We start from the raw sequence: 22422 nt of genomic DNA, 5'->3' as shown, positions 1-22422 counted from the left end.
GCTTTTTTGGGGGTTTTAAGAAGGAGTTTTTAGCCCTGGCCTGTAGAGGATGGGCTTGGGATCATCCCCTGCTCTGCCAACAGCACCAGGGCCCTGGCTGTGCTTCGTGTGACTGGAAATGTGAAGGGAAATTTGGGATCCAGTTAAAAGTTGCATTCAAGGAAAAGCTTTACTTCTTCCTTTTTGGGTTTTTTGGATTTGGTTTTTGGTGTTTTTGTTTGTTTGTTTGTTTGTTGGTTTTTTTTTTTGGTTTGTTTTTGTTTTAGTTTTTTTGGGTATTTTTTGTTTTTTGTTTTTGGTGGGTTTTTTGTGGGTTTTTTTTTGTTTGTTTGTTTTTTGGTATTTTTGTTTGTTTGTTTGTTTGGGGTTTTTTGTTTGTATTTTTTTGGTGAAAAAATATGGACAGAGCAGCTGGGGCTGCCCCTGGCAGTGCCCAAGGCCAGGTTGGACATTGGGGTTTGGAGCAGCCTGGGACAGGGAAAATTTCCCTGCCATGGATTGGGATGAGCTTTAAGGTCCTTTCAACTTCCACTTCCTGACCAGATTTTGGGATTTTGTGATTTCTTAACACCCTTTTCAGCTCATCAGCCCTCAGCTCCCAACCCTAAATCCTCATTTCCTAACTCAAAGCATCAGGGCAGAAAGGAGTGAATTCCCTCACACGGCAATATGGGAATCCTTGGGAATCCTAAATCCACCTCCAGGTTTGTAATTTCCCAAAATCCAGCAATCCCTCCTGGATCCCAGCTTTTCCTGAATATCCGGAGGAAACTCAGCCCAGCCTGGCTCCATCCATCCCAGCGCTCTTGACAAAGCAATTTCTAAATTTTTATTTAGGAATTTAATTTCATAATGTATTTATTTATTTATTTATTTATCTATTTATTTATTTTATTTAATGTATTTATTTATTTATGAATTTATTGTACTATTTATATATTGTAGTATTTATTTATTTAATGTATGTATTCATTTATTTAATATATGCATGTATGCATGTGTTTATTTAATTTATTTAAATGTTTAACTAAATAATTCATTAACCGAAGGTATGGTGATTAAGCACATTCATTAATGGGTGTGACCAGGCCAGGTTTAGGGGGCAGGAAGAAATTATTGTCTCTCCAAACCCCCCCTGGGAATCCTGAGCATCACAGGGGGTCGGTATTTCTCTTTTAAAGAAAATCATTAATAAGAATTAAAACGCCAAATAGAGAAATTCAGGATCTTTTTGCAATCATTCCCAAGTTTATTCAAAGCTGAAGAGATTTTAGGATCCTTAAAAATGTCATTTTTTAGGCCATTACCATTTTTGAGCAGGCTTTAAAAAGGAGTTTTTTTCCCTTAACAAATGGATTATTTTTTTCCCCTTTGCACCTCATAAAAATCCCAAAGTCTCCAAGGAGGATGCAGCCATCCAAGCCCATCTCAATTTATCTGAGGGATAAACACAGAATTACCTCAAGAAAAATACACAGAGCTGATAAAATTTATATGTGCGATAAAATAGATATAAATTATAAGTTATAAAATATAATAATAATTCTTATCATAATTATTTTATAATAATCTTTATATTATAATACATTTATATAAATTATATTATTTTATAATAATTATATTATAATATTTATAGTAGAATTTACTTTTATAATTTACAATTTTGTATTTTATATATTTAAATATTAAATATAAAGTATAATGTTATATTAAAATTAATATATTATAATATGAATATTATAATTTATATTTTATATGCTATATTTTCTTATTGTATGTTATATTTTATATTATTTATATTATCTATTATTGATATTATTTATTATTTTCTATTTTCTACTTTATACTTTATTTTTTATATCTTATAGATTATACATATTATATTATGTATTAAATAGCTATTTAAACTCCCCATGGAAATCCTGAGCATCACCGGGGGCCATATTTCCCACAAAAATGAAAAATTTAAGTTAAAATCAGCTGGGAATGCCCCAAATTCTCCAACTTTGTGGCAGAAAAATCCCATTTCCAAGCCAGGGGAAGCAAAAAATCCCTGCTGTGTTTTCCTTAAATAACTGCAGGTTTCAGGGAGAAGATGTGGGAGCAGAAGGAATTTTGGCAGGAGCAGTCAAGGGTCTGATCCCATATTCTGAGGGTCTTGACTTTTTAATTAATTAATTAACAAATAAATAATCATAGTAATAGTAATGATCATAATGATAATAATATGGATAATAATGAAAATAATGGTGTTAATAATGAAAATTAAAATAAAAATGAAATAAAAATTAAAATAAATAAAAAATATACAAAATGCAAATAATAAATGAAAATAATAAAAATTTAAAAATGTAAATTAAGAAAATATAGTATTTATTATTATTATTATTATTTATCATTATCATTATCATCATTATCATTATCATTATTACAGCCCTTCCCTAGACAAATTTTCTGGCTAAAATCAGAATCAATTTTGTTCCAAGCTGGGATCTGACAGGAATTTTCCTATCAGATTAATTAAATTAAATTAAACCACCCAATTAATGAAATTAAATTAAATTACCCCTGCTCTCCTTCCATCGTGCTGGGACTGGGTGGGCCTGGGATCCCTCTGGAGCTGGACAAAATTCCCTGCCTGGATTCAGAAAGGACCTGGCACCAAAATGATTAAAAATCCTGGAAAATGAGCTCCTAAATCCCTTGGGAACCTCAGGAAATGGGAAATTGTGCCCCTAAATCAGCCAAAAGTTGTTTATAACTTCCCAAAATTCCATTCCATGGAATCTTGGATGAGAATGAGAATTGAAATATAATTTTAGTAAAGAAACTTGCTTTAGCAAGAGGAGTAATGCAGGAAAATTTAGTTGTAAAAATTGGAATCAGGGAATCAGGGAATCATGGGATAGTAGAATAATGGAATCATGGAATCATGGGATGGTTGGGGTGGAATTTTTGGGATTTTGAGGTCATCCCATTCCCACCTCTGCCATGGCCAGGGACACCTTCCACTGTCCCAATGTCCAACCTGGCCTTGGGCACTGCCAGGGATCCAGGGGAATCTGGGAATTCCATCCCAGACCCTGCCCACCTTGCCAGGGAACAATTCCTGCCCAAAATCCCATCTGAAATTCCCAATTCCAAGAAAAAATGAACAGCCCAGCTTTGAAACGAAGTCCCTGGACAGCCACAGGAGTGACCTGTTCCCTTTTTCCCTGGGAAATCCGAGGATTCCAGGGAGCAGCTGGCTGTAACAGGAGCCCTGCGCCCCACACTCCCTTTTGGGCATGGATCCCAATAAAAATGGGGATATTGGGTGTCCTTGAGCAGGTGTTGCTGGATTAAAGGGGATAAATTCTGATTTTTACTGGATTAAAGGGGATAAATTCTGATCTGGGTCTTTTTAGCACTACTTAAATAAATATTATTCACTCTGCAACCTCCTTATTACCTACCAGGGAAGGAGGGATTAGGGTTTGTGTTTTAGGATTTTTTTTTCAAATATAATTTATTAAAAAATATATCAGAATTTTGTTAAAAATAGACATGATTCAGGACCAGAAGGAGCTGACAAGGAAGATGGAGAGAGACAATTTCCAGGGGATGGAGGGACAGGAGCCAGGGAATGGCTCCCACTGCCAGAGGGCAGGGCTGGGTGGGAGATTGGGAATTGGGAATTGTTCCCTGGCAGGGTGGGCAGGGCTGGGATGGAATTCCCAGATTCCCCTGGATCCCTGGCAGTACCCAAGGCCAGGTTGGAGCATCCTGGGACAGTGGAAGGTGTCCCTGCCATGGCAGCTTTTTAAGGATGGGATGATCCCTAAAATCCCTTCCACCCCAAACCATTCCATGAATCTGAAGACCTGAACTGAACTTGAGCAGGCAGAGGCAATTCATGAGGAGAAAAATCATTCCTGATCCTCCAGGAATTTCTGTGCTGGGAGCTTCACGGCTTTTTGTCGCTCTTCTGGCAAGAACAATGTTTGCTTTAGGGAAGAAATGATTTGATGCTGATAAGAAAATAGATCTCGTTCAGAGCGGGGAAAATCCTTCCTGGAGGTCACAGAGGTTTTGTGTTTGCTCTTAAGTAGGAGCAAGAACATTTGGTTTTACAGCTTCATCCCTCCTCACGTCTTTTTCTGTCGGCAGACACTGACCCTGCTCTGTGGCAGCTGCATCCCAGAATCACCAAGGTGGGAAGAGACCTCCAGGACCATCCAGTGCCACCAGCACCACCCCAAACCCTGTCCCCAAAGGCCACATCCAGACTTCTGAGCACTCCCAGAGTCAGTCACTCCACCATGGGCAACTTATTCCACTTCCTGACTGCTCCTGTGGGGAAAAACCCCTCAAATCTCTTTTCAGAACCTCCCCTGGTGCATCTTAAGTCTGTTTTTTTTTAATCCTTTCACTTGAGTTGTGACGTCTCAAAGATTGCACGAGACACAAACACAGGTCTTTGTCCCACTGATGGCCCCTGAGCCCAGAAGTGTTTCTCACTCTGTTCACCAGCTCTGATCTCCTCCAGAACTGCCCTGAGCACGGGTTAGATCAGCCCAACGACGTTCTTGGGGACATCAGGCTGCCAGGTGGCTGCAAACTCCCGAAACCCCAAAACCCGTGACGGGTCCGCCCTTTTAATTCCATTTATCCACCACCTCCTCCTTCCCCACTTCCCAGCCCCACGGGAGGGGGCAAACCCGCGTTCCCTGCCAGCAGCAGAGCTCCCGGCCCTTCTGAGAAACCAAAATAACCGAAAAAAGAGCTCGGCAGAGCTGGGGGACAGGAAGGCAGCGGGGGGAGCGGGGACGGAACTGCTGCAAGAGCAGCGCAGGGCCCTTATCAGCGCCAGGCAGGGGCTGCGGTTTGCTGCTCTCGCAACCCTCCTGCAACTGTCACTTGTTTTCCTACAAACAGGATGCCCCAAAGAGGCCGGCAGCTGGCCCAGGACTCCGGGGAAAGGGGGGTTTGGGGGTGCTTGGAGCCTCTCGGGGGTTTTTCCCGGAGGAAAAGTGGGTGCAGGTGTGAGGCGAGCGCCGCACTGCTGAGAGAAACTTCCAACTCCTCGTGGCGGTGGGGCTCGGTTGTGTGGCAGGGTTGAAGGGCTGAGCTCTCATTTTGCTCCGTTTTTATGATTCCGCCTCGGATTTGTTGTTGAGGGAGGGGTTGTGCTGTGCTGAAGCACCGAGGGAATGTCTCTGGTGCGCCCAGAAAAGTTGAGGATGCTCCATCCTTGGAATTGTCCGAGGCGATGGAGCATTGTCCAAGGAGCAGCCTTTGGGACGGAGTGGCAGGGGGTTGGAATGAGTCCTTAAAAGTCACTTCCAACCCAAAGCTTTCCTTGAATCCATGCAGATTCCCATGATTTCTTTGCTGTGCAGTCCCCCTTTGCTGGAGTGGGGGCTGAATTAATGGAAATGCTACTAAAAAGCCAAAGGAGCAACTGGAGGTGACCAAGGAAGGCCTGGAGGTGGCACTCAGAGCTCTGGGCTGGGGACAAGGTGGGCATGGGGCACAGCTGGGCTGGGAGGGCTTTTCCAGACCCCGGGATTTGGGAATTCTGGCGTTCTGTGCTCCCAGCCCGTGGATCCTGACACCATTTCCACCACCCTGTCCCAAATTTCGCAGCTCACGCTCCTCAAGGAGCACGTTCTGTTCTCCAAGGGCACTTGGGCTGTCCTACAGAGAAACCTGCCCTGCCAACCAGCGAGGCACCAGCCTGGAAATGTACCCTGAAGGGAGATATGGGAAAAACAAAACAAGCTCTGATAATTCCCTGGGCAAAGGTTATTCCCTGTGCCAGAGGTGGAGCCATTTCCAGCAGCAGCTTTGGCTTTGCACCCTGCAAGTGTTTCTGGAACTTCCCAGTGACAGAGAGAGCAGGGGGGAAAAAAAATAGCTCTGGAATTATTTTTTATTTTTTTAAATGAAGTTATACTTTTCAATTATTTTATGAAAAACAAAATAAAATAAATAAATAATTTTAAATGCATGAATGAAATCTTTGTGTGCCACAACAACCTCCTGCTCTGCTGGAGCCTGGGAGGATTTTAGGGAGTCTATCAAGAATATCCTGAGTTGGAAGGGACCCAGCTTGATGTCCAGAAACAGCTCTTGGCATTTTCAAGTTTTCCTGCTGCTCAAAAGTAACAGGAGAATACTTTTTTCCCTGGATTTTTTTGTGGTTTTCATTTGAACAGCACTGCAGCTGGAGAGGTACAATATCAGAGCCCTGAAATAATGCGTGGTGCTCAGGAAACTTCTGATTAAGACATCAGCTCAATTCAATCTGAATTTTGAGGCAAACACGAGATCTCTTGGGAGATAATTGTAAAACTGAGGTTCTCAGAACTGCTGAACTTATGATCTGATCATTCCTCCCTAATTCTTCATCCATGAAGATGAGGAATTCCTTATTCTCAGAGATATTTAAGCATTTCAGGATGGATTTGACTAAGTTTGGGTGCCACTGGGGCCAAACTGAGCTGCAAACTCCTCTCTCAGGCTGCTTTTGTGGAGGCAGAGCTTGAGTGATCTCTCCTCGTTGTCTCTGGCCCTCCCCCAGCTCTTGTGGTTTGTGGGCCAACTTTGCTAAAGTTGATAGAGCAGAAGTGGGCTGAAGTTCCTTTGGCTTTCATGAAACGTGGCTGAGAGGCTCTGTCAGAGCTCCCTCCCAGCTGAAAGGAGCCTGAGGGAGGTTTTAGATTCCTGGGGAAAGGAAAAACCTTCCAGCAGATAAAATCCCGCCCGGATTTTGGAGACCTCAGGAACGAAGCACATCCATGTCTGTAAGAAATCTGGGTCTGCCCAGGACAGCATCTCCTGGGTTTTTAATTGCACCAAACCAGACTTGCCTTGAATTCAGGTGATGCTTCAATGTGAAATTTTACCCTCCATGGAGAAGACTTTTAGTGGTTTTGCACATTTTCAGTGAAAGCTTTTTGGAATTTCCCACTAAAGCAAGGCTTAGCTAGAAAAAGGACAAATTATCATGAGAAGCGAGAGAGATTTTTCACCACCTTGCACAGGTTGTGGGGAAGGCCCCCATTAACAACACTTGGATTTCATGGAATTAATATCCATGGAGTAATTGGAGTAATCAACCCATCCCCAGCCCAAAGTGCTTCTCCAACATTCCCCTCAAAACATGACCAGGTCAGGGAATGATCCAGCCCTGGGGGCACCTCTGGGTGCTGTGCCCGGCCCTGGGGGCACCTCTGGGTGCTGTGCCCAGCTCTGGCTCCTCAGCACAGCAGGGCCAGGAGCTCCTGGAGCTGAGCAAGGGCCTGGAGCAGCTCCAGCCCAGGAAAGGCTGAGGGAGCTGTGATGCCTCAGGTTATGACTTTTCTATTTTCCACATTCTGTGCTGCTTTAGTGTGTGGGTCTGGGCTTCACATGATGGGATGCTGAGCTCTGTGCACAGAGCAGAGACAAAACAATTCCTGCTCCAGCTGGGCACCAAGGACAAATGATCCAAACCTCAGCCCAGGAGCACAAACAGCGTGGGCTGGAGAGAGAAAAACAAGCAGGGTGGGACTGATGGGCTGGAGCTGGAATGGGACAATGAACTCCAAGGTGCCAATGGAGCAGAACTGATCCCAGGGAGAGCCCCGGGAGCGCTCGTGCATTTTGGGACCATTTTGGGTCATTTGGGTGCAGCCCTGGCTGGGCTCTGGTGCTGCCCAAGGTGGATCCATGGAGGAGATCCTTGAATAAATCCCTGTTTTATTCTGTAGCTTTGCCCAGCCTCTGCTCTAGGGCAGCCTTCACAAGACATCAGCTGAGAGGGGCCTCAGTCCTGTCTGTCCCTGTGTGTCCCTGTGTGTCCCTGTTGTCCCTGTTTGTCCCAGTCTGTCCCAGTCTGTCCCTGTCTGTCCCAGTCTGTCCCAGTCTGTCCCAGTCTGTCCCTGGCTGTCCCTGTGTGCAGGAGGTCACAGCAGCCCCAGGCTCTGCTCCAGGCCCAGCAATTCCCTGCACATGAAGCACAACTTCTGCCCTGCTCTAATCTTGACTGGAACCAACCCTTGGGCTCAACACCCTCCCCACTTTTTATCTCCCACATCGTGACTTGCACCAGAACTCTGACACAAGCTGCCTCTTGAGTTTCACATCTATTCAAGCGAAAAAGAAACAACGAAGAAACCAGTTCAGAAATAATTCTCTTTTTCCCTGCCATTTTCTCCCTCCCACGCCCAGCACACGATGCCACTTTCGAGTTTTGCGTTGCCAAAATTAATGTTGATGTCACCGCATTACCGAAATTAGCAGGCCCAGGCTCATGCAGGAAACTTCTAGGAGAGACGGGAAAAAGGAAATTAAGATCCCACAGGAACCTGCTTATCCAGTGGGATTTATGCACAGAGTCCTGAACTTGAGATTTTGGGAAAAAATCAGGAACTTTGGAGGTGTACTCAGCACTTGTTGACTCAGGACTCTGGGTAAACTCAGAAATTAAAGTGGAGGAGTGCACAGCAGCTCCAGGAGAGGCCAGTCCTTCCATCCCAGAGAATTTGTGGATTTCCCATCCCTGGAAGTGTCCAAGGCCAGGCTGGATGGGACTTGGAGCAACCCGGGATAGTGGAAAGCTCTGAGTGCAAAGTGGTAGAAATTAGATTATTTTTAAGGTCCCTCCCAACCCAAACCAATCCAGGATTCCACGATGCCTTCCTGACTTTCTAAAAAAGCTCCAGGAATCAGGATCAAAGAGAGGAATTCCAGGTGCCAGGCACAGCACCAGGATTTCTTTGGGCCACCTGCATCCATCCAATCCCAACCAAAGTGAGAAGACAGCAGTGAAGGAAAGGACAATAATTTAACAACCCAGTAGGATGGACAATGGGGGATGGACTTCAAACACTGAGCTTCCAAAAAAAAAGAGAAAAACCTGGAAAAATGCCAGTGGATTATTCTGGGAGCACAACCTGGGGGACTTTTCTCTATTCTTTTATTTTAGCTCACAGGCAAAGGCAGCTCCAAACACCTGTGTCTCAAATATCAGCAGCTGGGATGCAGATTTCCATCACCCAACCATTCCCTGGAATCCTGGCAGCTCCAGCTGCTCAGGAATATTCTCCATTCCAGCTGGAAAATGCAGCCCCCAGTGGAAACAGAGGTCAGCGGAGGAAAAGTGGCTTTGCTACTCAAGGGTTAAATCATACACACCATGAAAAACTTCTTCCCCTTCCTGACTTTCTCACCTCTTTTTCTGCACTGAATTCTGGTAAAAAATATTTTAAATTGATTTTTTTTTTCCCTAGGTAAATCTTTAATCTGCTCGGTTATTTTATTTTTTGCCTTCATTTTGAGATACCTCAAAGCAGGTGAGTCTTCAGCTGCAGAAATGCAAACCCAGCAGCAAAATTTGCAGCATTTCTAGCACGTTTCTAAGTCATGTGCTAGAAATGTTTGGGTGAACTGGTTGGTGGCAAATGTTGCAAAGAGCAGCATTTCCTCCAAACCTCAATCACGAGGTAGTTTGTTTTCTCACCGAAGAAAAAGAAGTGAGAGAAGCTTTGCTGCAGGTAATGACATCCTAAAATAGGACAGCTCATGTTTTTCTGTAGGTTATTTATTTAATTTCTCATTCGTCTTTGAACTGCAGTTTCAAATAAGAGAGGCCTTAATTTTCTGGAGAAAAAGCAAACAAACCAAAAAAATACTAGAAAGTGCAGCAGTGCTTTAAAAAATTCAAGTTCTTCACCTTAACAAGTGAGGGACTTCAGCCAGAAAACAAGATTTTCCTTGGAAATGAGTGGAAATCTGGTCACAAATTTCTGTTAAATCATAAAACCTCGGTGTAGGAATTTGTATACACCTGAAGTTCCAGAGGCTGAGCTCGTGTCCAGCCTGCTCCCACAGCTGATCCCCTCGGACAATGGGATCTGGAGATCTCCTGCTCTCCCTGCCTGGAATGGGCTTTACCAGAGGCTGAAAAGGAGCTGAGCAGGTGAAAAACCTCCAACTGCTTCTGGTTAAAAAGTGCTTTTGATCTCCAGCTGGGGTGGTTTCATCAAAGCAGGAACTCCCCAAAGCCTCAAGAGCTGCCTTTGCCCTCTCCACGTGGGTCACGGATCTGCCCAAAACTTGGAGCTGTCACAGGAGGGAAGGGTTGGGAGGGGACTGCCGTAAAATAAAACAGGAAAAATGAGCCAAGTCACCCGTGGGCAGCTGGAATTGGCACCTCTGGATCACACAGAGAAGTTTTTTATTCAGCACATCCTGAGATTGGGGAAAAACAGGGGAGGAATGGCCAGGATTGATCTGCTGGAGCAACCAGAGGAGGCTCCAGGATGAGCAGAGGGATGGAGCAGCTCTGCTGGCAGGAAAGGCTGGCACAGCTGGGATTGTTCACCTGCACAGGAGAAGCTTTGGGCTGAGCTCAGGGTGGCCTGGCAGGGCCTGGAGGAGCCCCAGGAAAGCTGGAGAGAGACAATTTCCAGGGCATGGAGGGACAGGACACAGGGAATGGCTTCCAAGTGAAAAATTACAGGTTTAGATCAGATATTAGGAAAAATTTCCTCCTGTGAGGGTGGGCAGGCCCTGGCACAGCTGTGGCTGCCCCTGGATCCCTGGCAGTGCCCAGGGCCAGGTTGGACACTGGGGCTGGAGCAGCCTGGCACAGTGGGAGGTGTCCCTGCCATGGCTGGGGTGGGATGGGAAGAATTTTAATGTCCCTTCCATCCCAAACCATTCCAGAATTCCATGATTCTGCTCCAAAGCAAAAAGCAGCAGTTTGAAGAGGAACTGCTGGCCTGGACCATCGGAGCCACACCTTTTTCTGCAGCACAGGAGTCATCCCAGGTCTCAGCCAAAGCCCAAAGCCATCAGCCAGGTCTTTCCAGTGGTTTCCCTGACTCTTGCATCAGCTTCCATGTACACAAAAGTCTGGGTTGCCTCAATTGCCTCAGTAAAATATGATGCTTAATCATCTTTCCTTGCCTAGAAATCAGTTTAATGACAGAAATTCACCCCACAGGGGCACCCTAAATCCCTCTTCATGTTGCTAATGTTTTGTTATCCGAAATGGGATTTGTAAAACCATTGAATAACCTCAGTGGAAGGGACCCCCAGGGATCCCCCAGTGCCAGCCTTGCCCTGCCCAGACCCCAAAATCCCACCCTGGGCATCCCTGGCAGTGCTGGCCAAAGGCTCCTGCAGCTCTGGCAGCCTCAGGGCCGTGCCCATTCCCTGGGGAACTGATGACAAAAATGACTATTTCCATTACAATCCCTATTTGAGGAAAAGAAAACCACCCTTGCATTAAAAGTTCTGATTGTTTTTCCAAAATCTCAATGATTCACCACATTTAAACCCCAAAAGTTGATCGTATCTCTGGTTTTTAACCTTGGCAAGTCATTCACATTTCATTTCCAGGCACGCTGAACATGAAACCCTGTTTCATTTAGAAAATTAAATCATTTTCTCCAGTAAAGGACAGCCAGAAGAAGCTCATGTTCCTATAAGAGACCTGACTCTTGGTTTCAGTGTGCAAAGGTTTTTTTTATGCTTGGTGTGAAAAATGTGTGGGTGTTCAGCCCCATCCATTCTCACTTTTACAGGTTTGATGAAGAGAAAACTCTGCAGACTGAGGGCTCCTTTTCCTCTCACAGGTGGCCCAAAGGATGGAAAAAGTTGTAATTAAATTTCTTGCAAAGTGTTTGGAGCAATGAAACCACTACATTATGCAGCAAGTGATTCCCCAGCACTCACAAATACAGACTCAGAAAGGTTTGGGTTGGAAGGACCTTGAAGATCATCTTGTTCCCCCCCCCTCCATGGGCAGGGACACCTCCCACTGTCCCAGGTGGATCCAAACCCTGTCCAAGCTGCCCTTGAACACTTCCAGGGATCCAGGGGCAGCCACAGCTTCTCCAGGAATTTCATTCTAATGATTTCTCCCTAATATTTAATCTAAACCTCTCTCTTTTAGTTGAAAATTTTGTTGGTGGAGTCTGAACTTGAGTGCATCTTCCAGATATGAATTCTATTCCATCGCTGACTCATACAACACCCAGAGCTCATTTACATGGAGGTCCTGAAAACCAGAAGTGTTTTACAGAAGTCTGATATTATCTGGTAACTGAATTCTGAAATGCAAAGCCCTTCCCGTGAGGTGGGTGGAGCCCCGCTCTCAGATCCGGGGCCTCTCTGGGTGATGTGACTCCCAAATCATCCAGGTGGGAAGGGACCTCCAGGATCACCCAGCCCCACCAGCATCACCCAAACCCTGTCCCCAGGGGCACATCCAGACTCCTCTGGGACAATTCCAGTGACTCCAAAGCTCCCTGGGAGCTCATCCCAAGTCCTGACCACTCTGTGAGGGACAGAAATGTTCCAAAGCTCTACAGAAACCCCAACAGCGACTCTCAGATGTTCCTGTCTCCCAGAGATCCAGAGGACAGCCAGGAAAAGATCCACCAGAGGAATCTGGGTGACCATTTTTTGTTCAGTTTCACAGGAGCTGTTTTAAAAACCTGAGCCTCCCCTGGTGCCACCTGAGGCCATTTCCTCTCCTCCTGTCCCTGCCCCTCCTGGCAGGAACTGTGCAGAGCAATGAGGGACCCTGAGCCTCCTTTGCTCCAGGCTGAGCACCAGAGAGTTTGACTTGTCCGACCTGCCCTGAAGGTGGAGTTTAGGAAGTGCTGGATCTTCTCAGAATCCCAGAACCAAGCTGGGAAAACCCTTCAGGATCACCCAGCCCCACCAGCATCACCCAAACCCTGTCCCCAAGGCCACATCCAGACTCCTCTGGGACAATTCCAGTGACTCCAAACCTCCCTGGGCAGCTCATCCCAAGGCCTGACCACTCTCCAGGGAAATTTTCTTTCCCCATCTCCAACCTGAGCCTCCCCTGGTGCCATTTGAGGCCATTTCCTCTCCTCCTTTCACTTTAACCAACCTTACCTCACTGCCCCTCCTGCAATGAGCTCCCCCTGATCCTCCTTTTCTCCAGGCTGAACACCCCCAGCTCTCCCAGCTGCTCCTCCCAGGATGTGTTTTCCAGACCCTTTTCCCATCTCTGGACACTCTCAATGTCCTTTTGAACGTGAGGGGAGCCCCATCCAGCCACCCCTGGCAGATGTCAGGATGAGCTGTGGTGCTGTGTGAGGGCAGGAGATGAACCCGGGGGCTGTCACTACTGATTTTAGACAACCAGGACAGATTTAAGGTAGCACTGCTTTAAAACCATTCCTGCAGCCACACTTCCCCTTTCCCTGGGGGAAGAAAATGTGTCCTAGAGCAAATTCTTAGGATAAAATCCTGTAACCCCCCCAGACAGGGACAAAGTGGCCATCAGCTGGTCAGTCTGGAGAAAAGGAGGCTCAGGGGGCACCTCATTGCTCTGCAGAACTCCTGACAGGAGAGGGGAGTGATGTGGGAGCTGGGAATTCTCTGGGAAGGTTCAGGAGGAGTCTGGATGTGGGTTATGGTTTGGGGTGAAGCTGGTGCTGCTGATGGTGGGAGTGGGTGATCCTGAAGATCTCTTCCCACTCTCCTAACTCCAGGATTCTGTGGATCTCTGAGCCCAGGTCTGGCAGTCACAGCACAGATGAATGCCATAAAACCACCTGAAAAATGAACTTCTGAGAGCTGCAGGCGGTGCTGGGCCCTTTGAAGGTCCCAGACATTTGTCACAAAGGACACACGCGCTCAGTCCCACGCTGTGCTTCACCCTCAACCTGCCAGGGGTTTCCCAAACTCTCCTTTCCCTTTTAAACACCACAAAAAGCCACTGGAAGGGCTGGCTCAGAGCTTCTGAGCTGCTGATTTGATGAGGGTGGCAGGGCTTGCCCTAAATACAGCAGCTTGAAATGTTTATAGCAAACCTCATAAAACCTGATGGTTTTCAGGTTTCCTTCCAGTGTTTTCTCAGAAATACTTGTAAGACATAATAAACCTTTCAACCTGCAGACAAAACCCAACCTAAATGCAGTTTCTGGGCTTTCAAAATCACAGCTTTGGTGTGAAAGCAGACAACAGAAAACTTCCTGCGAGGCAAAATATTCACGAGGCAAAAGAAAAGAACCCCAAGCCCATCTCAGACTGCCTGGGGGTTCACCGGAATGAGAAACTCAAAACAAAAACTGCAGGTTGGAAAAGGAAATTCCCAGATTGATCAAAGCCAGAGAAAGTGTTCTCTCAGATCTTCACCAAGTGAAACTGCCCAGTTTGACAGAGTTTCAGCAGAAGTGGAGACTCCTCCAGACAACATCGAGGATGAACTGGAAACTCAATTTCAGTTGAGCTGCCCTCACTCTCTCCTTCCCTGCTTCACACTCAGCCCTTCTATGCCCTTTTCTTTCTCCTATTTCAATATTTTGAATAAATCTTTATAGAAGGTTTCATGTTTTGGAGTAAAATTAGTGTTACTGGACTAAACCAATTAGTTTTATTAATGAATTTAAATTGGTTGTACAGCAAGGCTTTGGCTGGGATCCCAGTGAAAAAATAACTAATTTCTTTTGGAAATGACATTGGGAATCTGCATAACTCCTACTCTTTGCATTGGCAGGAGTGGCATGCCTTGATTTCAGCACTGCTGAGGACATTCTGGTGTGTGCACAGGCTTCACCAATTGTCCTGAGTGGGAAATGCAGGATGTGGCTGGGGTTGTGCTCTGTCACCATCTGCCAGAGGTGGGGCAGTTTTTTCTTTATCTCTCCAGGAGACCTCTTCTGTTAATTATTAATTTTTAATTAACTTCTGTTCATGGCCAGTGAGTGTCCCTGCATGGCTGAGAAAATTCCATCATCCATGGGGAGATGCTCTGCTCAGGGGAGGAGCCAAACATTCCTACCTGGATCCAATCTGACCTGGGAACAGCACAGCAGCCTCTGCCCCCTGCATTCCCAGGGGAGCAGCTTTCTTCCCCCTGCATTCCCAGAGGAGCAGCTTTATCCCCCCTGCATTCCCAAAGGAGCAGCTTTCTCCCCCCCTGCATTCCCAGAGGAGCAGCTTCCTTCCCCCTGCATTCCCAGAGGAGCAGCTTCCTTCCCCCTGCATTCCCAGAGGAGCAGCTTCCTTCCCCCTGCATTCCCAGAGGAGCAGCTTCCTTCCCACTGCATTCCCAGAGGAGCCCAGGCCCATCTCCCCCAGCCCTGGAGCTCCAGAGGAAAACTCCCCCCTTGTGCAGGATCCTGCTCCAGCAGAAGCACAGCTGGCACTGCAGGAGGGCTGAGCCCCCCTGGGATGGGGCTGAGCCACTCCCTGACCCACAGGGGACAGGGCATTTCTGACCTTGGCAGTGTTTGTTTTGTATTATTATTATTATATTTTTTTTAATTTTTAATTATTTTTATTTTTATTTTTATTTTTATTTTTATTTTTATTTTTATTTTTATTTTTGTTTTTATTTTTATTTTTATTTTTTTATTAATATTCTAATAAAGAACTGTTATTCCTACTCCCATATCTTTGCCTGAGAGCCTCCTTAATCTCAAAATTATAATAATTTGCATTTTTTTTCATTTCAAGAGAGGCTCCTGCCTCCCTTCACAAACACCTGCCTTTTTCAAAGGAAGCCACGTCACAGCTCCCTTCGTGGGAGCTCAGATGCTTCCAGCACCAGCACTGCTGCCATCCCCACTGCTGCCACCCCTCACAGCTCATCGGTGCCTTCCAGAGAGGAGATCTCACTGCACCATTTGAGCAGCTGACTCAAGTTTATCCAAATATTACCCAGCCTCCCCGGAGCAGAAAAAAGGAGAGAGATGTTTTCTTGTCCTCTCAGCCCAGTGAGTCACCGTGGCCTGTCTCCCTCCATGGCCAATCCCAGATGTCCTGGAGGAAGCCACAAATCATCTGGCAGATGACAGAGCTGCTTCCAGGGGATCTTTCTTCCCCAGCTTTAACAGTGTTTGCTTTGTGCTCTGAAATAGGGCAGGGAGAGGCAAAGGGAGAATTTAACCCTTCTGAAGTTTTTGGGGTTTTTTTTCCCCTTCAACCTGGCTGGTATTTATTAAGAAATTTGTTGATGATCTTAAAGGGCTTTTCCAACCTAAACAGTTCCATGCTACTCTGTATGTATGGACAAATCCAGGAGTTTTTAGGATTCTGTTCAAGCCTTGGATTCAGCGGGGTTTTATGGCAAGGAACCTCCTCTGGTACAATTTAATGCCCACTCTGCCTTTCAGCCTTTTCTCCATCCTCATTCCTGCCTGGCTCTCTGGGAATCCCTTTGGATGTGCAGCAGAAACCTCTGGAACCCAGCAGGTTCCATTTGCACGTGGCAGGATGTCAAAGTCAGACATTTCTCCTCGTTTTGGGATAACCTACAGAGAAATCTGCTTTTTGCTTAGGATTGCTCCTGCTTGGCTTTTCAAATCCAATTTCTAAATCCAACAGCAGCAATTTCCTTGCCACTCTTCTTTAGGTGCAGACTCTCCCCTCTCAAACAACAGCATGATTGACACGCTCATTCTTTATTCTGAAGTCAAATTTCAAAAATTGCTTTCATAAACGTGCCACTACCCCTGGCATCACCGTGCATTTTGAGATTTTGGGATAAGCATCCTGTTATTTTGGGATCACACTTCAGCAGCCAAACTAAATCTTGATTATCTTTTGGTCACAAAAAAAAAAAAAAAAAAAAAAAAAAAAAAAAAAAAAGCAGTTTATTTTGTGTTTTTACTGCACCCCCTGGCAGCGTGGGGGACACACTTTCATTTTCCACCAGAGAGCCACCTCAGAGCTGGAGCTGGTCCCTCATGGTAAAACACCCAAAAAATATCGAGCGATAAAGGGCAAAGGCAAAACAACCCGAGGGATGTGCAGGCCAGACAGAACCGAAATCCTTTTCAGACTCAGCACAACACATCCCTGCGCTGAGCGTGGCTGCTCAAACGCTCAGTGAAATATTTTGGCGCAGGCTAAAATCTCTTGATCTCACCAGAGCAGCATGTTCAGCTCTGTCAGACTTTCTACTTCCTGCGTTCAGGCCTCGCAATGTTTCTCAAGGCTTTTAAGTGAAAAAAAGAGCTCAGGCTGTGTAAATCAGACATTGTGCAAGGTTTTTCTACTTGTAAGCCAAGGTTTTTATGAGCTTTAGTTCAATTTCCTATTCACAAGCTGCAGTCAGTGGTTTATAATGCTGACATGGATTAACTCTTTGGTAGGGGACAGGCAGCCTGAAAAAGGCCTGGAAAATTGTCTCTCCACAGTGACAAGGGAATTTATGCTGCTGGAAAAAAGAGAATCCCAGACTGCTTTGGGTTGGGAGGGATTTTAAAGATCATCCCATCCCACCCCTGCCATGGCAGGGACACCTTGCTCTGTCCCAGGATGTCCCAGCCTGGCCTGGGGCACTGCCAGGGATGAGGAATCCACAATTCTGGAGATGATGGCAGCGAGCCCCTGATCACTTCAGCCTCCATCCCACCCAGCACCGGGGACTTGAGGACTTTTCCAACGGGAATCCCACAACAAGGAAAGCCAGAGCCACTAATTTCCAGTGAGAAGCAGAGTGCTCAGGGATGGATGTCCCTGAATCCCAGCAGGGACGACCTTCGGAGCAGGAAGAACTTCTCCATTAAATCATCTCAAGACCTCCAGAATCACCCAGCCCCACCAGCATCACCCCAAACCCTGTCCCCAAGGCCACATCCAGACTCCTCTGGGACAATTCAGTGACTCCAAACCTCCCTGGGCAGCTCATCCCAAGGCCTTACCACTCTGCCAGGGAAATTTTCTTTCCCAATCTCCAACCTGAGCCTCCCCTGGTGCCATTTGAGGCCAGTTCCTCTCCTCCTTTCCCTGCCCCTCCTGGCAGGAGCTCTGCAGAGCCACAGGGTCCCTCCTGAGCCTCCTTTGCTCCAGGCTGAGCCCCCCCAGTTCAGCTGCTCCTCCCAGGATTTGTTTTCCAGCCCCTTCCCAGCTTCATCGCCCTTCCTTGGACTCACCACACTTTTATTTTGCATTTAGAAGGCAAGAATCCTTCAATGCCAGAGTGCTCCTTGGCACTGTAGGACTCAGAAGAAATCACCCACAGTGTATTTTTCTATTTTATCATGTTCTAAAATTTGTGTTGGTGTTCACTCCCAGTTGATAACAAACCATCCAAATGTCACACCACAGCCATGATTAATTAATAAAAAAATACCACACAGGCAAAACCAGGGGAAAACTTCTTTGCCTATTGGAAGAATCCAACCTTGCAGCAAAAATGAAGGAAAAGTGCCCTCCTGGAAAAGATTACACTTGGTGCTATTTTGAGCTGCCTAAAAAGATTAGTTCTGTTTTCTTTCATAGGCAAAAATTATCAGGAATTTTTAAATCGTTACAATGTAATAACCTTGAGAAATGGTGAAATTAGAAATTACAAAGTTAGAAATTGCAAAGTTAGAAATGGCAGAATTAGAAATTATAAAATTGGAAATTACAAAATTAGAAATTACAAAATTAGAAATTATAAAATTAGAAATTATAAAAACTAGGAGGGTGTGTGACACAATGATTTTGTCCTCCTTTAAAGCCTATAGGGTCACTCTTTACCACAAACCCCACCAACAGGACTCGTTTTGATGCCCCATCCCAAGAGGTCTCCTTGGGATGTGTTTGGAATTCCGAGGTTCCAGCCTGCTCCTCATTCCCCCGGCGAGGAGCTGGTGTGGTGTGATAGAGAAAGGGCCACATCCTTTGTGGTGTACCACACCCCATGGATATGTAGCTTCCCCATTCCCCTCCTTTTTTCCCAATTTTCACCTAGCATCAAGCTCCAAAAGAATGATGGATTTCCTTCTCACAGAGCTGCCTGGCCTGATAAAGGGTAATCCACAGAGAAAACAATTTTTTTTTTTTTCCCCTTTCCTTCACGATTTCGGTTGAGGGAGAAAGCGCAATAAATTTTGGCGGGAAGAGCAGAAAAAGAGGCACTTTGGGGACGTTTCTTTGCAAAGCCTGTTGAGAAATAGGGTGAGAACAACCCACCCTAGGGATGATTATTTTTCTTGCTCCTGAGCCCAAACGTTCCTTTTGCTGAGCCCAGGATTTTGAAACTGCCTGGAGTTCGTTTGAGTGGAGAAAGGAACAAAAAGGGAACTGCTGGAGAACCATTCCATGTTCACACACACACACACACACACACAATGTTCTTTTGCAATGATGAAACATTTGTTTTACAACTCAACTGAAGTGTTTGACCCCAGGTTTTCTGCAGGAAAAAACCTCTCTACACAAAGTTCTGCAGGATGTTGTGCCTGGCCTGTCAAAACTGAATAGAAAATTTTATATAAGTATAAAAACCAAGAACGATTTGAGGTGGAAGGGACCTTAAAGATGATCCCATTCCACCCCCTGCTGTGGGCAGGGACACCTCCCACTATCCCAGGTCACTCCAAGCCCAGTCCGGCCTGGCCCAGAACATTCCAGGTGTTCCTAAAATACACAGATGACTTCCAGCCTAACGCTGCTTGTAGCCCATTCCCCAAAGAAAATGAAATACTGGTGCTGGAGCAACATTAATGCCAAAAACGAGGACAAAAATAAACCCCATTCTGGGGTGTTGGGCTAAATCTCTTGCTGGATTAAGCAGCTTTAGGAAACTCCTCCTTTTCTGGACAAGTCATCCCTTGGTTTTCAACCAGCTGCTCTGAAATGTTTTGGGTTCCTGCCAAGCACACGACCCCTGCTCTCCATCCCGCCCCGTGGCCTGGCACAAGCACAGCCCCACGAGGTTCACTCTGTTCTTTATCACACGCACAGAATTTCCTCAAGAACCCTTCCTGTGCTACACATTAAACGCCAAGCAGTTGCTGAGCTAAAAAAAAAAAAAAAAAATTTAAATTAAGAAAATAAATAAATAAAAGGCTGACGAATTGCAGGAAGATCCTGCTTGTTATTTTAGCAGTATTGCTTCCTTTCCCTGCTCGGGGTGCTGAGCAATGTCAGCACTTGGGCACCTCTTGCTCACCCTTCAGCATCTCCCCCACCCAGGCACGAAGGCGCTGGTGACTCACAGGGAAAAAGATGGAGAAAAACTTCGGCTATGAGGAGAAGGGGGAGGAAAAAATAGATTTGAACAGCAGAGCTGGGTAGGATTTGGGCAGGCTGTGACCCTCAGGAGCTGCTGCCAGTGGTGACACAGCAGCTGGGAGCAGCTCTTCCGCATTCCCCGTTATTAATGGGAATAAAGTCCTGACTCACGGCAGCCAGGCTGGGCTGGGAGCAGCTCTCAAGTGCTGCTCCCTTTTTGGATCCCTGGCTGCAGAGAATTTCAGACTTTCTGTGCTGCCAGCACTGACCCCCAGGAGAACACTGCACTGACCTGAGGCCGTGGAGAAGCTTCCAAAATTCAATAATAAAACTGAGATTACAGGTGTGGAGTTGGAATGGAAGTGTGTGATAGCACAGGGTGGGAAACGCAGAGTTTAAAGTTTTAGAATACAGGAATAGATATAAAATAAGATAGAAGTTTTAAAACAGAAGCTTGTCTTTCTTCTTTACCTTCTTAATGAATTTGAGTAGTATTGTATAATTAGATTAAAAAGACCCCATTACAAGCCATAAATAGTTACTTACTGAGTTAAAAGTAAAAATAATATTAGTGTCATTCCTTAAACAGTTTATCCTTAAAGAACCTTTTAGAAAGAGATATACATCTCCACTTTTAACTGACTAAAGCTAACTGCTACAAAACACACACCTTGTGAGACTATAATATAGATAAAAACTAATAAACATCTGAGTCCAAACGAGAAATACCATCTCACACATTTAATCCCAATCTTAAAAAAAAAAAAAGAAAAAAAAACCCATTAGTCCCTGGCCAAGCCTGGGCTGGCACGGGCTCCGTGTCCTTGTCACCCACGCGGGCACGGCCCCGCTGCAGGACAGGGGAAAAGTTCATCTCCAGGAGTTCTTTGGGAAGGTAATTCCCGGCAAGCTGAGAAGTTTCCCGTGCCAGCGCCTGGCTGAGCAGTGTGAATAAGCCATGACTAAAGCATCAGCTCCTCGGGGGGTGGTGAGAACACGACAAGAACGTTACAACCTCTTGGCCACTGGTGACAAAACGCAGATTGCTGCCTCAAGTTCCCCCCGGAGCCCCTCCAGGGCTGCAGCTGCTCCTTCAGCCATCACAGCATCCTCAGAGCTCCCAGTCCATCCCCACCACTCCTTTCCCATGCGAGTCGCAGCAAACTTTAAGCAGGTTCCTAAGCTTTTATCTGAGCCTTCAACCCAGCCTAAATCCTGCTCTGCTGGCTGGGCTTGCTGCTCCCTCCCTGCACTCTCATTTGTGGTGGCAGCTGCTCAGAAAGTCCCCGAGAAAAAACCCAGAAGGAGCTGGTGCTGCCACTCTTGTACCTGCAGCAATTCCCAAGAGTTTTCCGAGCCCCCTGGGATTTAGGAAGAGCAAATCCACGAGCATGCAATGGTTGTTTGAACAGCTTAAATGAAACCTTGTTGTAATCTCTTCAACTGATAAGCAAGGAGGTGATATTTCTGCAAGCTCAGATACCAACTCAAAGACAGCTGAAGTGGAAAAAAGCCCATGTGCTGCAAGCAAGCACCCAGATCCTCTCCAAACGTGCATTTTCTGAAACATGGGAAAGCAAAACATCTACTTAGAAATTCTGAATGGCACTTACCTCTCAAGAAGTGCTGGTAAGAAGGAAGTGACTCAAATATGCTGTTTGAAGCCATTGTTTCCTCTCTAAAACTCACTCTCTCTTCACTGGGAGGCAATTTAGGGTTTCTTCCACCTTGGGGAGTGCAAAGTGAAGATTGGTCATTGCCACCACCCTCCTCCCAGCCATCCCTCTCGGCTCCATCCCGGCGCCTCGGGAGCAGATCCTGAGCTACTTTTGCTCAGAGAACTCTGAAAATGTTTCTTAAAAAGAAGGAGGGGGGGTAAAAAAACCAGCGGCTTGGTTGTGGTTGATGATGCTTACCAGCCTCCGAAACCCTGTGGTTTGCAGGCACAACGATTCGCCCTCCCTGCTGACCAATATCCCGGACCCGCTCTTGGGTGACTGCCTCCGTACCCAACTTGTGGTTCTGTGGTTGTTTATGAGGCCCAAAGAAGTGTTTCACACAACCCAAATTACAAATTTAACTGTTCCCCTTTCCAGGACCTGCCTCCATTGGTCCTTTTCTATCACATGACTGGGGTGATGTCGACTTTCTGCTTTTTCTTTTTTTTTTTTTGGGGGGGAAGGGTTTTTTTTTTTTTAACTTGCTGAAGTCATGCCCTCCCCACTCCACCTGCCCTCCCCGGGGCTCCAGGCAAGGATGGAGTTGCTGAGGGAGGGAAAAACTGGTGATTCACCAGCCCCAGTGCTCCAAAAGGTCTTTGATGAGTTCATTCAACTCCTCTTGTTTGGTTGGTGGAGGTTTTTTTGGAGCTCCTGCTTATTTTGATAGCGACTTCATTGCTGCTTATTCCATAGGAATTCAAACCTGGGTTTGAGGCTGCTGTGAAGGCAGCAG

At 46.0% G+C, this 22422-nt stretch overlaps 1 protein-coding gene across 2 annotated transcripts in view; it reads right to left on the bottom strand.

Moving 5' to 3' along the window:
• Positions 1-22075, bottom strand: part of RUNX1 (RUNX family transcription factor 1) — a 187259-nt gene extending 165184 nt beyond the window's left edge. Inside the window, exons 1-2 of one of the 2 annotated variants that reach the window (XM_085560672.1) lie at positions 21885-22075; positions 21582-21695 (exon numbers count right to left, since the gene is read on the bottom strand). In XM_085560672.1, coding sequence (XP_085416798.1) covers positions 21582-21636 — 55 coding nt within the window. In that variant the 5' untranslated portion in view covers positions 21637-21695; positions 21885-22075. The remainder of the gene's footprint in view (positions 1-21581; positions 21696-21884) is intronic. The other variant, XM_085560666.1, reaches the window with a different exon arrangement.
• Between the last annotated feature and the right edge of the window lie 347 nt (positions 22076-22422).

Source organism: Lonchura striata, chromosome 1, assembly GCF_050655825.1.
Source record: "Lonchura striata isolate lonStrDom1 chromosome 1, ASM5065582v1, whole genome shotgun sequence".
Classification (NCBI taxonomy): domain Eukaryota; kingdom Metazoa; phylum Chordata; class Aves; order Passeriformes; family Estrildidae; genus Lonchura; species Lonchura striata.
Note: the sequence above shows the minus strand (reverse complement) of the source record. Positions and strands in the feature narration are given on the sequence as shown.